Consider the following 17,001-nt stretch of genomic DNA (forward strand, 5'->3'; position numbering starts at 1 on the left):
TTTGCCAAGCATTTTTCAAGTAACTGTAACTTTTTTGCAGTGTACTCAGGTAATCTTGGAATAGAGCCAGTCAACAAAATTTGCGCCCAAGTATGAAAACAAAATTGTTCAGATTCAAACATACTTGTGATGAGTTTGCCATTTTCTGATTAGTGGGTTTTTTAAACATAGACATTTTAAACATAAACGTAACAAACGCGCAACGATCCGTCTGACAAGAAATTTTGAGATACTTTAAATAAGTTAAACAAAATAATCGCATCTGGGCTAAATTCGATTGGAAATAATTCAAAACCAACGACACATGCAAGCTGACTAGAAGAGCATGCTTTCTCTGTCTGCTTTCATACCGACAATTAAAATTTATGTTTATGGAAAAGATCGGCAAGACAACATGGGCATATCAAAATCAATTAGTTTTTAATGCAAAGGTAAATAAGAGCAGAGAGATAGATGTTTTCCATAGACACAGTACAACATTAATTTACTTTTGATGACAAAGCATTTTGCCTTAGTTGATCTTTTTCGTACACTGGCTCTGCCTCAAAATTTAGACCCAAGCAGAGAAAAGTGGTTGAAAAAGAAACCCACAGCAAAGATAACTCTGCGAAAATTTGAAGAAACAAAGGGGGAATTAATACGCAATTGTGCAAAAAAGGGCCTCTCTAACTTGTCTCTTTCGTGAGATATTACAGGTTTTGCACTGGACATCGAAATTCCATTTTAGGCTTGAAAATCGGGTTTTTCCGAGGTGGATAAGCTTGACGCGATAGAAATAAAAAAGTATTGTACATAGAAACTTGAAATTTGGTACAAAAGTTGGACCAAAAATTGATATAAAAATAGCAATTCATTGGTAAAATTCGAACCCTGGATACTTTCATAGACTGGATAACCGACCCTAACTGCATTATTATAAAGCAATCTACAATAAAGCCATACATAGGCCAATTTAGGTATTTTGATATTTTAAACATCAACATATGCATTCAGTCATTGTATTGGGATGAGACGTGCAGCTTCCACGAAATACAGACTGGGCTGCCACAATTCTACTGGAAAACATCGTGAGGCTGAAACTATATTTATTATAAATTGGGATTCTAATAACCAATTTTTTTTGTTTGTTTATTAAAAATAGGATAGAAAAATTCGACTTGCACGTTGATGAACGTCGTGCGTGCAACCGTCACACTTTCTACTATGGCACACCAGTAGTAATCTAAAATTAACCTAAATCTACTTCGTAATCTAACTTTAACTCCAATAAAACCTAAAATTAAATTTTTGTATTGCCTTTCTCCTAACCTTATCTTTTATCTTTAACAACAGGCTGCGTGACCTACTTATGGTGAAATAGGCACTCTCTTTGGGTCTAGTATACAAGTGAACAACCACAGGATACCTTTGTATGCTAGAAATCAGCTACTCAAATTGTGACGTCATCTGATTGTGCATTTGTATACAAGACTCCTCTCTTTAATCTAATATCACTAACGTATCGCTAGCTTACGTGTTGGTGTTAAGATATGGATGTGTATAGGCCTATAAAGCGCCCATTAACTATACACATAAGCTTCTCAAAGTAAGGTGCAATGAAAAGCTGAATTTACTTACTGAATGAACCCTTATGCAAACTGAATTGCAATTTTTATTAGCTTATGCACTAGGCCTAGAGCCCTAGACTACAAGACTATTGCTCTTGGCCAAAGCTGAAACTAAAACTCAAAACTTTGCTTACACAAAGCTCAAATCCAAACCAACTAAAATCTCCCTTTAACACCACCAGTAAACGCAAGGCCAAGCAGGTTTGCCTCAAATGTGACTAACGTTTGCAATTTGTGCATATTTTATTTATACCCTGCCTGCAGAAAATATTTTTTTCTACGAACTCAAGAATTAATTTTTTTTATCTTGTAGTAAGGAATTTTTTACATGCATCAAATTTTATTTTAAAATTTATTCTAGTTTCTCAACCTTTGAAATTACAAACGTTCAATTAGCATTAGTTGCAAGGCTTAGGCGTTACTGCCTTTGGTAAAAATTTTTTAAACAGATTTACATCCACAAGGTGTCGAAAAACCGAACGTTCAATCTCGAATTTTCGGTTGAATTTGAAAGAACTGCGGCATCAAAAAAATATAAATAAATAGATAGATAAATAGATAAATTCCAACTGGTTTACAAAAAACGACGTTGTCTTGTCCTAGTTGTCCGTTGTCCTTAGCGTTTGTGATAAATATATCACTTAATATAATATAAAATTGTGTACTACATAGAATTCTCATCTATGGAATCAACGTTTCTTCTTACAGAGATCATATGAAAAACGCTGTATTGAAAAAAATCATGAAATAACTTTTGTTTGGTAAACTAGACCAGTGCTCTTCAATTGGTGTGCACCAAATTATGCATGGGTACGAAGTACGAAGTACGAAAACCAGTACGAAAAGGAATACAAGGGTGCATCACAAACTTGTCACACTTAACAGATACTTTTTACAAAAACTTTCTGTGAGCAAAAATGAACCATTAATATTTGACTTTCAGGATAGGCTATTAGAAAAAAGATGTGCACTCAAAAAAAACTTGAGTCAGTTATTCCACTCGCGCGAAAGAGAGAACGGATTCTGATTCTTTCAAGAGTCAATTCTATTTTTTCCGTCTTCTCTCGTTTTTTTTTTTGCTTGTGCTACCCTACTCGTAAGTAGCCTGCAGCTATAATCGAACTCTCACCGACAGTGTGTAAAACTTCGGCAGCTCCGCTCGGTTTAATAGAGATGATGTGATGTGATAATTAATAATGTTGGTGATAGTTAATAGTAATAGATATGATAGTTAATAATGTTAGTGATAGTTAATAATAATAGTTAGTGATAGTAATAGTGTTAGAATGTGATAGTTAATAATGAACAACTACAAAACGGTCATTAAATGGTCTCTTTGCTATTTTCTAAAGTTTGTTTGAATGCTGTTTTATGACATGCAGTATTACTCGCAAGCGGCCTGCAGCTATAATCGAACTCTCAAGGACAGTATGTTAAAATTCGGCAGCTCCGCTCGGTTTAATTGACATGATGATATGCATAATGATTTTTCATATCGCTTTTTACCTCAGTTTACCTTTTAAGTAAACAGGGTGCATGAGTTCGTCACAACAACTGTAAGGGTTCACCAAACCAAAAAAGGTTGAAGAGCACTGAACTAGACATTCCGCTCTATTTTCTGTTATAATGTAATCATTTTCTTGGTCATACTGGTTGCACTTATACACTTTTAAGATGCGTTTTGCGAAGCATTTTAAATAGAAAATTAAGTAGGCTAAAAATTTTGATCCAAATCCAAGGAAAAAACAAAAGTTTCAAGAACAAAAACGAACCTTTTTCTAGAAAACTACATCTTTCTGGAAAAGTATCAAACTAATTTGTGGAGAGGTATGACGTAACACTAATCAATTTAATGCAACGCATAGGGTGATTTCAGAAAATTAAGTTAAGGGCATTGACTTGACTTAACTTGATCCATAACTCAAACTGGATAGACTTATAGCTCCCAGTTATTGCTGAACAAGATACTACAGAAAGAAGAAGGCATATGTGATGAAAGTATATAGATATTTGTTACATCAGGTATAACTTAGTTTGAATTGACCAAAGCTAAAGACGGCAAAGCTCGCAGAAAAATTCATGTGAACATATATTTTTAAAAACTTTGGTTGCAACTTTAATGTGAAAAAATTAGAAACACTTGACCGTGACGAAACAGCCATGAACTATATAGTTAGAGACGCAAATAATCTATCCCAGGGCAGGTGATTTTCTTGATCTTCTAAAACAGTGTTTGTAGCACCGCACGTCACGAGTTTGTTTAGGTCTGTCGCAAGAGACTACACTGCTTTTGTCTAAGAAATATTTATAAGGACCAGTATTGGGGATATATATATATATATATATATATATATATATACGTAATGCTGTAGGTATTTTTTTTTATAAATTCCCTAAGCTTGACACTTGTTTGTAATGTAAGTGGCTACACTGCTTTTGAAAGTTAGAGACTTTTCTTGTAGAAAAAAACTTTTTAAGAAACTGTTGAGGTCTTCTTCCGAACAAGGTTAAGAAGCGAATCGACTTTAAGTGAAAAAAAATTGTCGTTTTTAACTTGCAAAATCGATTGCTTGCTGTATTGCTCATTGTAAATGCGGCCGGTGTAAAATTACATGGTTTTGTTTAAAACTTCTAATCCAAATCTATTTAATACTTTACTCCACCTTGTTTCTTTGTGAGCTATGAGCTTAAAACCAGTGCTCAAACTTACAAGTACTAAAAGCAAAGTAACTAGAAACTCCAACCAAAGTTTCTTATAACGAAATGTGTAGCGTCAACTGTTTCAAACATCACTGTATTAAATAGAGGCTACAGGTCACGTCGCCAGTTTATAAAAATATAGGCAGTTGTTAATTTAAAGAAAGTAACATGCTGTATAAAAAAGATTTTAGTGTTTAAGAATTAAATTAAAGCTATAGATTTAGACTAGAAAATTTATTTAGTGTAGTTTAGTAACCGTGTTATCAGCGATTGAAAAGATATCCACATAGCTTCGAGCGTACAATTTTCTGCGGTTAAGTAATAAGACCCGACAGGCGATACCCTTACACTATTCCAGAAAAAATCTGGCCAAAATAAATTTTGAGAAACTTTGGCGTTTGTAACTTGCACATTCTGTTTGCTGCATTGTCTTAGTTTTAAACGCCACAGAAGTAAAAAGGTTTGAATTAAATTTGAAGTCAATCTGAATTGGCGTTTTGTTAGGCGTTCCTATAAGTTAAATTTCGCGTTTCGAAACGCAGATAAAACATGAAATTTACTTACATTATAGTCAACATTTTCATCTCAAACTGAGTCATTGTTTGTTTATAATAGTATCGCGGTGTTTATTGTTCGTCTTCGCTTGTGGGGGTGCGAAAAATAAAATGCTTACTATCTCAGCAGTGTAGCATAACAACACGCCAACCAGTCGAAACATTTGTGACAATTAGGCCTAATACCAATTGAGACAAAATGAAATCGATGATTTGCAACAGTTGTGTTTCTTCTTATATAGGTAGAAATTTTATCAATTTATATCAACCGGACACAAAAATATTTGCCACAATGAAGAGGTTGTCATCTTCAAAAAGTCAAACTGTTGCTCTTAGGAACAAATAGGCTAGAAGTTAAGAGGCAAAAAGTTGTTCTCTTTCAAAGCTACTTCTTTGTCAACGTGTTATATTTTAATTTTAATTTTTTCATTTCCTATTTCAATTCAGTTTTGTTTGTTTGGTTGTTTGCTTCATTCTATCAATGGATGGATTTTTTTGGCGTTTCATTTTGCAATTTTTGTCAAAAAATACATCTCTCGTACAGCCTATATATTCTGTTAATCATTTTTGTGAAACTCAGCTCCCAATATAGACTACAATGAAAAGCATAAATTTTATTAAGGGTTCAAACTCAGTTTACAGGTGATTAAAAACCAGTGATATTGCTTTGAACATAGAGGTAATTCTAAGTGAAATACAGCAGCTTAATGATTTTTTCTTTCATTTTAGCAATAGGGTAGTCTTATCAAGAATGCCATTTGCAAAGCAATGAAAATATTTCTCTTCCGCAAGCAAAAACTTTCTTATTTTATTGTTGTGTTAGGACTTGCCATTTGGACTTTCTTCCTAATTATCAAAGAATTCAGCTCTGCCCACCTTTATTTGTGAGTATTAAAATTTTTTTCACTTTCTGATTAACTCACAAAACATTAGAACAACCTTATATTCAGGACTGAACATTTAGGAAGCTATTATACAAGATACACTATCATCCTGTCGTTCTAAATCTTGCTTAAAACCGAACAATATCATTGCTTAGAATTACAGCGCAACAACGTAAATACGTTTATTTTGTGCCTATAGGTGCACTACTGAACTAAATATTGTGGAGCAAAACGGTTTAAAACTTTTCAGTGGTTAGATAATTGGCAAAAAATATGAAACAAAGTTGCTACGTCCATAGCAGCTGATCAGTGAGAACTGTGACGTTATGTAGGAAATTTACCATGCGTGACAACAATAACAAAGGCACTTGAATAGAATCTCAGGCTACGTAGACCTTAGAGTCACTATAAGCAATAAATGGCCCGATTAAAATGGGACACGCAAGCGTATGGGGTCGATTGCTATCAGTTAAGACTTGCGTTATGCCATGAGGTGAAGAGCAAAGACAACAGGTAATTAAATGGCAATAGTAGGCTACCGGTACATAAGTAGCCTATAGGCCATCAATATATTTGCCTTGTCATAATAGCTGGACTAAGCTTGTTGGATTTGATGGCCTCCCATCACAACGTTATAGCACCACTGTACAATCAACACCTTGCACAGTTTTCCCACACAGGCTTTGCCATTTTATCCCGTTTATTGATTGCCTGTCAGCATATTTTCATGTTGTTTTGCTATAACAAAGTTAGCACATTTTTTCACTCTTCAAAGTCCAAGGCAAAAAATAATAATATAAATAAAGAAGTTATTTGTTATAGAAGTTATAAGCTCCGTTCGATAGACCATGTTTTAGCCTAAGTATTTGGCAGGTATAGGTTGGATCCATTGTAAAGTCAACTTACAGGTAGTATCTACGCTCGGGGTACTGTACTGGGTACAAGATATAAAATACATACACTATTAGCCTACTGTCTGTTGATTACAGTCAATACCTGATATGATATTTTCCCAATTATAATTGACATAAATTACTATGCCTAGGTCATGTTTAATCCTCGCAAGCTGTTTATTAATTATTTACGTGCATGATTTCTCGTTTCTAATCAGATAGAAAACTTCGCAAATAATTCCTCGTAACGCCAGCAAGCGTCTTTGTTACGCAACCATATTTTCCTCAATGACGTCACACTTTCTCACCAAAAATGTAACAACGAACGTGCATCCAACTTTTGACAACGACTTCCTAAGCACGGAAAATTTTTCAAAACGTCTCATAAGTTTTTTCTAAAAGTTCTTTAACATTTTTTTTGATATTAGATAAATAAATTATAATATACCGGTAGATAGATAAATTTTTTTGATATTTGAATTTTTAGCCGATATGGTAAATCGCGCCGGAATCCCAATGCCAATAAAAATCAGTCAGCGACGCAGACGGAAATGACGTTGCAACCAAGGAACGTCAGATCTTCTAATAAAACCGCTACCTTGGGTGAATTTTTGCCTGAGACCGCTTCAGTATCTACAACATTGGACGACTTTTTAAAAGAACCGGTTTTGAACTCTGAAATCAAAATCAACAGTTGTTTGTCAGGCATGTTGCCGATATAAAGCTTTGTACCCATGCAGTGTTATAAATATATCTTTGGAAAATTGCAACTTTTCGTTCAGTCAAATTTAATTTTTCACGACATTTAAACTAAAAATAAACTATAGGTTTATTTTCAGGAAAAAAGAGGCAGGCAGGAAAAAGCGTATCTTGGAGCATGATTATTTTCATAAAATCAGCTGCAGATAACAGAATACGTCGCGATTGGATACGCAAAGCCTGGGGTTCTATTGGCTATCTCGATGGCGCCACTTTTCAAACTGTTTTTGTGATTGGTCAAGCGGATGCAACGACTCAAGCTTTATTGGACGAGGAACATATTAGATATAGAGACATATTACAAGTCGACGCTTCGGACGCATACCTGTGAGTGAAAGATGTGTTTAAATATGTGATCCTTAACACTACTAAATCTTTAGACTTTTAATTCAATGATATTAAGAAGAATAATTTGGGTTAATCCAAGGGTCCATTTCCACTACTTTCAGGAATAATTTTATATATTTGTCAAAACCTGCTTTTTCCGGTTCCAGAGATGTCGGTTTGAAGACGTTATCGGGGATGCAGTGGACCTCAGACAAGCTTCCCCATCAATATTTCTACTCCAGCGGTGATGATGATATGATGATTGATCTCGTAAAAATAAAAGAGGCCGTTGATGAAAACATTGCAAAAGTTTCTGAGAAAAAGTGGCCAGAATTTCCAATCATTTGCACTTATAAGACTAAACTGTTTGGTCGTCCTATACGGGAAAAGAAGCACAAAAATTATATCTCAAGACAGGATTATCGTGGAATGCTTTGGCCCAAGTATTGTCTAGGTGGATTCTACACAACCAGCGTCCGCGTCATCAGACAATTGTGGGAAGCGTCGTTGAATTCAAAGCGCATAAATACAGACGACGTTTTCATAACTGGAATACTTCGAGAAAAAATCGGAATGCCCGCTGCAATGGTTGTGCCAGGAATACGTCATACCTGCCAACACATGGGTGGATTCAATGCCGATAAGTTTAATGAACTTTGGTCAAATTTATCAAAGAAACTTAAAAAAAGGAATATTTGTTTGAATCCATACATCAATTAATTATTCCCTTCCAATCAATCAATTATTTCTCGTATTTAATTTTGCAACCTCGTCTTTTAGCGAAGACAGAGTACAGTCCCACATGCTTATTGATATGACAGCAGCAGAGCAGTTTTAAAATGAAATAATGACCAGTAGCCCACAACACAAGTTTATGAAAATGATTGTAATACTGCGTGCTGGAGTATACGGTGCTGAAGCAACTGCATGAACGGGATTTTGAAGACTTTAGTGTACACACTAAGGTCATTGCTCAGCAAAAAAACAATCTTGTAGTGAATGGTGAAGTATTGAATACGTTGTTCTGGGATAGATGAAAAATCACAAAATTATTCTGCTCAGCGGAAAAGAGTATATACTATTGATGGGGTGTGCCTAACACAATATCGTTGCCACGGCATGCAGTTAGTTAAAGTAGTCATCACGTTTGTACGTCTGTTTACGATCGTCTATACATAATCTACTTGCAAAAATACGTTAATATGTTAGAAAGGTTTACAACCAATAAACTTTTAAGTCATGTTTCCAGACCAAATTTGCGATAAATCATTTTTTTAAAAACGGTGAGTTTTCACTAAACGCGTTTCAAGATTAACAATTATAGGTCAACGTTGGCATTCAAAAACGTCATATCTACTTTGTTGGTAAACAAAGGGTCATATTTTCCTTTATTGCAAGGTGAAGAATCTTGGCAACTGGCTCTGGATCTAAATCAAAACGGTTTCAACATAGCAAGCAGAATTAATAAATCATCATGAATATTTGCCACGTTACAGAAAAATTAGCAGCCAAGCATTCAGTATTGTAATGAACACCTTCTGCCAAATGTGCTTTGGACACTTGAAAGTTTATAAAAAGTTTAGGCAAACCAACGAAATCAAAAACGTACCAACGTGGTTCAGATTTAGGCACGCGCATGAAATATTAAATAACATCTTCTAGAAATATTACTCCTTTTTGAAAACTAGCACCGAATCTTGCTACGTCGTCATTCATAGAACGCGCCGTGCCACAAAAGATATAGGTATTGGCTATGCCTGCAAAATATTGACCGTACCCTTGTGTCGTTTTAGTTTTCCTTTTCTTTCATTTTTCAGATAAGTTTTATTGCACAATTCAAACGCTTCTCGAAATTAATTTTAGGAGGTTACCAGAACATCTATCACAAACCTCAACTTTCTGGTCTCAACGTTTGCTGAAGGTTTTAAGATGAAATTTTGATATCCACTATTCTAAGTATTCAGTAAAGAAACAATTTACAATGACTGCATATATACCTGACATGTTTCGAAAATGTTGTTGAATGTCAAAACAAAGGAACTGACATCTGAAATTTGTGTACAATACTAACATAAAACAATCCTACACGAACTTTCGATGTGAACCCCGTAAGACTGCATGTACCGCAAAAGCCTTCAACTACAGTATAAATATATTTAGAACCTTTATACGCATTATTTCCATACTTTCCGCTTTACCTGTTGTGATTGTATGTCTTTTAATTACGTCTTCAAAACCATTCATAAACAAAAAAGCCGGACAATGAGAACCAGTTTTTTATGTCGTCAAGAATAGTACTCCAGTTTGAATAGTGCCTAAATATCAAAATACATAAGAGAATTTGCAGAACATTTGGTTACTAAAAATATCTTTAACTGTAAATAACTATTTTTATTTGAGTAACAATTAAATTTATATTCCGATCACTAAAACCTGAATAGTTTAAATCATTTACAACTTTCCACTTTACCGGCTATAACTAAATTTAGTTTACTTAAAGTAAGAAAAAGTAATCCGACTGACCGAAAGCTTTGTCATGTCAGCCGGTGAAATTGGTTTCAATGATGCCTCAATCCCCTATGAAGCGTGACGCGCTTGTGTTGTGTTTTTCCATGCGCTTTAATTTGTGTTGATTTGTGTTTAAAGTTAAACCTGTTAGTGGTAGGTTGCACTCTTAAAGCAAATATATGTTCTTTTCTTAAATTTTACCTGTTTGTTTGGTTGAATAGTCGTCATCACTTACATTATCATTTGCATTAAACACCTTGTTTTGTTTATAGAAGGCTACGCCACGTTGCAGTTGCCTAGAGCTTAACTTAAAGAAACAAGACCTGTTAAATGAAAAGTTTATCAGCCATAACAGGTCACTTTACGAAGCCAAAGACACTAAATTTGGATTCCAGTTGCTTAACTGCTGCAAAACAATGGAAGAAAACTGTGGAAAAGTACTTGGTGGCTGCTGGTTAAAACACTCTGGACGAGCTGAAGATTTTCACTAAATTTTGTTTTCTTTTGTCTTCCATCACTGCGTAAATAAGTGGCTAGGTAGAACGAGATCTCAAGGTAGGTCAGTTTCTTAATGTCTGAAGCGACATAACTTTAATAACGGCAAAACAATATTCTATTCGTAAAGTACTAGCAGCTTAGAATTCTTGGTTAAGAAACGTAGAAACGTAGTTCTTGAGTCGTAGAAACAATGTGCTGCTTTAATCGGGAAAGTTATTTTTACAACATTTTCTTGTAAGGTTTATTTTGCGGCACATTCACATGCACACAAGCTTGATGTAAGTCGATTTGACACCTTCTACAACACTGCCTGGCGTGCCAGCAGCGGCGGAGTAATGAATGTTTATTTTTGGATTAGGAAGGTATCCTTGCTTACGTCATAAAATAAGCCATGGTATGCTTTCAAGCTAGCGATTTATAAATGGCCAGTTTACCTGAATATGGATTCATTTTATTGCAATGAAATGTTTAATCTATGAACACGCTACAGATGGAGTGAAGGCGACGATAAAACTTTATCTGTTTACGAAAAAATGCATGAGCATGAAGGAAAGGAAACTGAACTTCACAAACACGGCAGTGTAGGAGAAGAGAAGGCTCAGACAAAGCTAGATTGGTGTTGGGTCGTCGGCACCGTCGGAATTACTTTGACATTCTGGAATCTCTTGAGTCCAACTTCCGGTTCGGTCGTCATCACCATCATCAAGACAATATGAACTTGAGTTTCCTTCAATTTTGTATGTGGGATCGCAGTTGAAGGTGCAGTTGCTTCCGGCATAGCTTTCATTGGTACAGGACACCTGGCCGTTTTCTAATTCCTCGAACGAAGGCTCACATACGATTGCTTAAAGAAAAAGAACTAATGAAAAGTTGGAAACCAATAAAAACACAAGGTTGTTAAAAAACTTAAAAGTACAGGTTTATTGTTAATAATGCTGGTGAGACAATCTTAGTTACAATATTAAATTGCCTTTACTGGCATAGGCCTACTTGCATAAGCATCAGTACTCGTCTGCTAATTAAGTACAAGTTATTGCATAATTACGTTGACATGTGGCTACCGGAAACGTCCAATCACCAAACTCGTCGTTTTCATAGATGTCTGTGCATTCGGCTTCCGAAAAGCCCACCAAATAGTAGTTTAGATTACAAGTATAACTGTAAAAATAAACATCTGACATTGACCTCAACTAGACAAAAATGTACGTTACGCTGTGCTTCATCTACACCAAATCAGTAGACTAATACACGAAATAGTTCCACTAATGTAAAAATATAAAGTATTTAGCCAATCCCCAACAAAGCTGACTTGCAAACGCTTCCCAAAATATTGTCGTTGGTACAAGAAACTCTGCCGTCTGTCGGGTCAATTCTTGATGGCAAGCATGCGATCTCGAGGCATGCTGGAACTTTACTTACGCTCCATCCACTTTCCACACAAACGGTTTCTGGAGAACCTTCCAAGAAGAAACCCGCGTCGCAAGTGAAGCTTTAAATTTTGTAAATGAAAAAGTGTAACCAACAAAACCCAGGATTTTATCGAAATTATAAGCAAGCAATCAACTAAATAGATGGAACTAAAAGTGACATATTAACAACTGTCTGTTATTTTTTAGCATATATTAAACGTAATTAGCGGGCTGCCATTAAACTACGCTCCTCACGTTCGTACCTGCAGGTGCTTTGATAATTGTTGGAGTCATTGCAGCTTACCGTTCCGTTATCGGGTGATACCTGAACAGGTTGGCAAACAATTGGGTCGCAGGTTGGCGCAGTACCGCTCCAGTCTCCAAAAATATCGTCATCGTCGTCACTCTCGCATGTTATACTCAGCGAACCGTTTACAAAGAAACCTCTGTCACAGCTAAATCTGAAAATTTTCACAACATTTGTGATTAGTTTTACATTTATTTTTAAAACTTTGTTCGTTGAAAAAAACAACTCAGATCCGTATTTCAGTTAGGTCATAAATTTTGACAAAAAACAAACATTAAAATGAAGTACGCTTTTAAAGATTGTTTCAAATACAATAAAACCTTTACGAGGAAAAAGTATATCTTTATTTCTCGCATTTTTTGACAGGCTTTTAAAATGCACCAAAATCAATAAATTTTTTGTTGTAAATTACATTGTTGTGATATATTGTTTTAAGCTATTTTGAATCATCGTGAAGTTACCTGCAATTTTACTATCGTATAATTACTTTTTTCTTGTGCTTACTTGCACACACTTCCTTCGAAGTTACGGTTGGTACAATTGACGTCACCGTCGTCAGGGGAGACTTGTGGCGGATTGCAAACTAGCGGACTAGGGCGGAATAATGGAGAACATGTCGGGGGCAGAGTGGTCCAATTACCCAGGGCGTCCCCGTTATTGTCATCAATACAGGTAGTCTGATTGATCCCATTGAAAACGTAATCTTCGTCGCATGTAAACCTTAATCAAAGTAACTCATTTAATTGGTTATTAATTGGTTATTGGTAACTTAACAACTGTCTGTTATTTTTTAGCATATATTAAACGTAATCAGCGGGTTGCCATTAAACTACGCTCCTCACGTTCGTACCTGCAGGTGCTTTGATAATTGTTGGAGTCATTGCAGCTGACCGTTCCGTTATCGGGTGATACCTGAACAGGTTGGCAAACAATTGGGTCGCAGGTTGGCGCAGTACCGCTCCAGTCTCCAAAAATATCGTCATCGTCGTCACTCTCGCATGTTATACTCAGCGAACCGTTTACAAAGAAACCTCTGTCACAGCTAAATCTGAAAATTTTCACAACATTTGTGATTAGTTTTACATTTATTTTTAAAACTTTGTTCGTTGAAAAAAACAACTCAGATCCGTATTTCAGTTAAGTCATAAATTTTGACAAAAAACAAACATTAAAATGAAGTACGCTTTTAAAGATTGTTTCAAATACAATCAAACTTTTACGAGGAAAAAGTATATCTTTAGCCGGAGTGTTAGCAAAATGGCATTAATCATTAATCTAAATATATTAATTAATTTTAAAGCTTGGAATGTTTTTGTTACTGATGGTAGATTTTTAAAGATGTAAAAATCCAAGAAGCCGTGTTATAGTTGGTAGAGCTGAAGGCAAAGTGCAATGTTTTGTGTCAAGAATCTACGCAAGAGAATCTCATCTACAAATAATTGCTTCACTGCTCATACCTTCAATGCAAGAAATATCAATATGTATAACTATAGGTCTATATTGAGCAAAACATACGAGGACACGGATCACCAGATCCAACCTTTACTACAGAAAGATCCCGAACCTCAATGTTTTTTGCATTTATAGACCTATGGTTAACGCGCTTGAGATAACAAATCTTGCAAACGCAAAGCTAATTGAATGCAGCTTATATATAACAAAACGAGTAACATTAACTAACGGAGTTATACTAAGAAATGATTTTAGCACACTGCTTATAGTTTAATACCGTCCTTCAAAAAGTTACTTAAATAGTATAAGCTACAGACCCTATTGAACAATTTATAAATCATTTGATGAAAGAAAAAGTTTTATATTGTTTATATATGCTTACATATACTCTGTGACACTTACCGGCATTCACTATTCAGATTATTTCCATTATTACAAGAAACATCGCCGTTCTCGGGCGCTGATTGTGGTGGAATACAAGTAGGCCTAATTGGAACACAAGTTGGCAGACCAGTACTCCATTCACCCACGCTATCAGCATCCAGGTTTTCGCAAACAGACTCAGTTGGTCCAATTAATCAATGCAAATCCTTCACCGCACTCATATCTGCATTGAAGGAATTTGTCAACGTGAACAAACAGAAGGTTTTTGAAACAAAATGTTCATAATTGTTGAGCTAAACTACTGTATATTTGCGTTTTTTATGGGCACAAAGTTTTTGTTGAAAGTTTTGAGAAGTCCTTTTATATTTTTTAAACTAACACTTTTCTCACATCTTATGTGATTATGATTTGTCGATCCATTGCCTTATTGCCACACCGGCTGGATTTTCTTATTTCTGCATGAAAACCAAACGCCACAAAATGCTTACACATGATACTGGTTGTGATGACATGACGGAGTAATTTGTTATAAAAAAACTGATACTTTTTTATGCAATGTGTGAAGCAAAACTTAAGTTCATTGATAAAGTTACTAATTATTATTATCATTTGTAATATTTTGCTTGTGTCATACAAAATCTTAAATGATATATATATTAAATTTTGGGCTGAGTATAAGCACTTCACCGGTATAAATATCACGGTTTTCCCTCTGATATACTTGTTTTCCCCAAGAGCAAGTACGTTCATTTTACAAACGTTGGACATATATGTTTAACGAACAATTGTATAGTAAATCGGGTCACCAAAGTACAATATTTTGCGCAAAAAATTTAGGTCGCGGCTTAAGAAGAAGCAGCTTGAAAGCACTGGTTTAGACAAATCCGGCAAACATAGAATAGTAAAGGATTATGGAGAGTTTCCAGGAGGAGATTTGTGATGTTGAAGTGAGGGTTAAAAACATTAATTTACAGGTTTAACTGTCTGTTTAGTTCCTGAACATATCATTTGTACTGTGTAGTGATTTTTTATACTCAATTAGGATATTGCTTTGATAAAGAACGATGTTATAGTATGAAAGTATATATATAGTTAGTGCTTTAACAGGAAATTAAAAGGGCTATGATCCTTGCTGCTTTAGCTGTCAAACTTGCAACTAAGTGTCACTTACAAGTGATATCAACTCTACAACTAAATTCTACTGACAAATTGCAAAGTTTTAAACCAACACTCACTGACAGACGCTGTCTAAATTGTTCCCGTCACTACAAGCGATCGTCCCATCGATTAGATTATCTCGTGGTGGCTCGCAGGTAATGGCACGGCATGCCGGGGCAGTATCCGTCCATCTGCCGTTGTCAGCTGAGCGGAAAAACAAGAGTTTGAAATCGATAATAACACTAACTCCCACTAGCATATATGCTATATTGGGCTGGTTAAACAGCATAGGTGTTACGATTGAAGTGAGAGTACATGATATGTGCTGTTATATACTTTTGAATCGTTATTCATCATCTATCGTTCTGACAATGTAACGAAAGATTAAAGGTGAACGAACAATCAACTTTATTACCGCATGTTGTCTGTGGACTCCCAGCGCGGAAATGTCCTCGGTCGCAAACGAAACTGCATATGCTGCCGAAATTATTTTCGTCACTGCAACTCACACGTCCATTAGCAGGCGAAGATTGCGGCGGAAGACAAAGCGTAGCTGAAATATGTCGTAAAGAATAAAGTTTTTATTCGATCTAATACTTTTGAGCAATAAATATTGGAAAATCTCCAATTAAAGTTGAATATTTAACTCTTTTTGGCGAATCGCGCTATAACTCATAGGAAAATTGGATTAATTTGTTTAAAAAATGGGTAAATTTTGCCACTTACTTTAAATTACCTACGTAATGTCTGATTGCAAATAAATTAGTCAGAGAGGAAGATTTTCTACCAATAACATTGTACGATATGATTCAAAAACAAACTTTGATCGTTGTTTCAAACAAGCAAATGGTTTCACTAAAAAATCGAAAGCATTTCCATTCAATTTAAAACATTGATGAAGGATAAAATTCAAAAACAGAATTGTTAAAAAGAATTTAAATTTGCATAACTTTAAAAACGTTTAAGAACAAAATACTGCCAAACGAATGTAATTATTTTCTCTATACGTAAGCAAAAAATCTTTAGGCGACTGATGGCTTTGGATCCATTTCAGTAACATTTCAATATGGCAGGCAATCTTTATAAACTGTCATGCATGCAGCAAAAATTTTTGATTAATGGCTTAAATGACTACCTTTTGCCAAACGTGCTTTGAACATTGAAAGACCAACACGATATTTGGCGGTTAAGATTACCAACTAGTTAAATACATTACAACGTGATGCAAGTGCGTGAATAAAATATGGAATAACAACTTTTAAAAATATTACTCACGTTCACAAATTGGCACCGGCCGGTCAAAACGTACCACGTCATCATCCACGAGACCGCACGTACTGCTGTCATCACCACGAAGCTCGTATCCTTTAGAGCAAATGAGATTTGCATGACAAGCAGTAAATGCTTTTCCGTGACCGGATTATGAAACAAACAAACCTCTGTTGCAAGTGAAGCTGCAAGTGGTTCCAATTTCTCTTCCTGAAGTCGTATCACATGACATTTGTCCGAAAATTGGTGCGCGGAGACGGTCGCATAAGGGTTCGCCGCCTAAAAAAATAAA

At 35.3% G+C, this 17,001-nt stretch overlaps 3 protein-coding genes and 1 long non-coding RNA gene across 5 annotated transcripts; 2 read left to right on the forward strand and 2 right to left on the reverse strand.

Moving 5' to 3' along the window:
* Window positions 1–5,594: 5,594 nt before the first annotated feature.
* Window positions 5,595–8,966, forward strand: LOC143463558 (beta-1,3-galactosyltransferase brn-like). Its single transcript, XM_076962080.1, has 4 exons — window positions 5,595–5,745; window positions 7,126–7,343; window positions 7,478–7,724; window positions 7,892–8,966. The coding sequence occupies exons 1-4, from the start codon at window positions 5,630–5,632 to the stop codon at window positions 8,442–8,444; spliced, it is 1,134 nt and encodes a 377-aa protein (XP_076818195.1). The 5' UTR covers window positions 5,595–5,629; the 3' UTR covers window positions 8,445–8,966.
* Window positions 8,967–10,509: 1,543 nt separating this feature from the next.
* Window positions 10,510–11,272, forward strand: LOC143463560 (uncharacterized). Its single transcript, XR_013118328.1, has 3 exons — window positions 10,510–10,787; window positions 10,970–11,092; window positions 11,221–11,272. It is a non-coding gene; the product is annotated as an uncharacterized LOC143463560 (long non-coding RNA).
* On the reverse strand, window positions 11,266–12,213 carry LOC143463559 (beta-2-glycoprotein 1-like). 2 transcript variants are annotated; one of them, XR_013118327.1, is made up of 3 exons: window positions 12,040–12,213; window positions 11,776–11,888; window positions 11,266–11,574 (listed from the first exon to the last, which is right to left on the reverse strand). XR_013118327.1 is itself a non-coding variant. In XM_076962081.1 (2 exons), exons 1-2 carry the CDS (start codon window positions 11,909–11,911, stop codon window positions 11,339–11,341), a joined length of 372 nt encoding a protein of 123 aa, XP_076818196.1. In that variant the 5' UTR covers window positions 11,912–12,213; the 3' UTR covers window positions 11,266–11,338. The 2 variants fall into 2 exon arrangements, 1 of the variants encoding a protein (XP_076818196.1); XM_076962081.1 differs by having other exon boundaries at window positions 11,776–12,213.
* A 2,215-nt stretch (window positions 12,214–14,428) lies between these two features.
* On the reverse strand, window positions 14,429–16,986 carry LOC143463572 (P-selectin-like). The gene is made up of 5 exons (XM_076962093.1): window positions 16,878–16,986; window positions 16,716–16,805; window positions 15,856–15,993; window positions 15,518–15,644; window positions 14,429–14,505 (listed from the first exon to the last, which is right to left on the reverse strand). Exons 1-5 carry the CDS (start codon window positions 16,939–16,941, stop codon window positions 14,460–14,462), a joined length of 465 nt encoding a protein of 154 aa, XP_076818208.1. The 5' UTR covers window positions 16,942–16,986; the 3' UTR covers window positions 14,429–14,459.
* Between the last annotated feature and the right edge of the window lie 15 nt (window positions 16,987–17,001).

This window comes from Clavelina lepadiformis, chromosome 6, assembly GCF_947623445.1.
Source record: "Clavelina lepadiformis chromosome 6, kaClaLepa1.1, whole genome shotgun sequence".
Lineage (NCBI taxonomy): Eukaryota > Metazoa > Chordata > Ascidiacea > Aplousobranchia > Clavelinidae > Clavelina > Clavelina lepadiformis.

What these genes read in the sequence shown, in the direction of transcription:
- LOC143463558 (XM_076962080.1), top strand. Translation starts at nt 5,630, where the DNA reads ATGAAAATATTTCTCTTCCGCAAGCAAAAACTTTCTTATTTTATTGTT. An exon ending in AGCTCTGCCCACCTTTATTT is followed by an intron (nt 5,746 to 7,125) that starts GTGAGTATTAAA and finishes TTGAATTTTTAG; the next exon opens with CCGATATGGTAAATCGCGCC. An exon ending in AATCAACAGTTGTTTGTCAG is followed by an intron (nt 7,344 to 7,477) that starts GCATGTTGCCGA and finishes GTTTATTTTCAG; the next exon opens with GAAAAAAGAGGCAGGCAGGA.
- LOC143463559 (XM_076962081.1), bottom strand. Translation starts at nt 11,911, where the DNA reads ATGTCAGATGTTTATTTTTACAGTTATACTTGTAATCTAAACTACTAT. An exon ending in TCCGGTAGCCACATGTCAAC is followed by an intron (nt 11,575 to 11,775) that starts GTAATTATGCAA and finishes TTTTTCTTTAAG; the next exon opens with CAATCGTATGTGAGCCTTCG.
- LOC143463572 (XM_076962093.1), bottom strand. Translation starts at nt 16,941, where the DNA reads ATGTCATGTGATACGACTTCAGGAAGAGAAATTGGAACCACTTGCAGC. An exon ending in CAGCTTCACTTGCAACAGAG is followed by an intron (nt 16,806 to 16,877) that starts GTTTGTTTGTTT and finishes TTTGCTCTAAAG; the next exon opens with GATACGAGCTTCGTGGTGAT. An exon ending in GCCGGTGCCAATTTGTGAAC is followed by an intron (nt 15,994 to 16,715) that starts GTGAGTAATATT and finishes GACATATTTCAG; the next exon opens with CTACGCTTTGTCTTCCGCCG.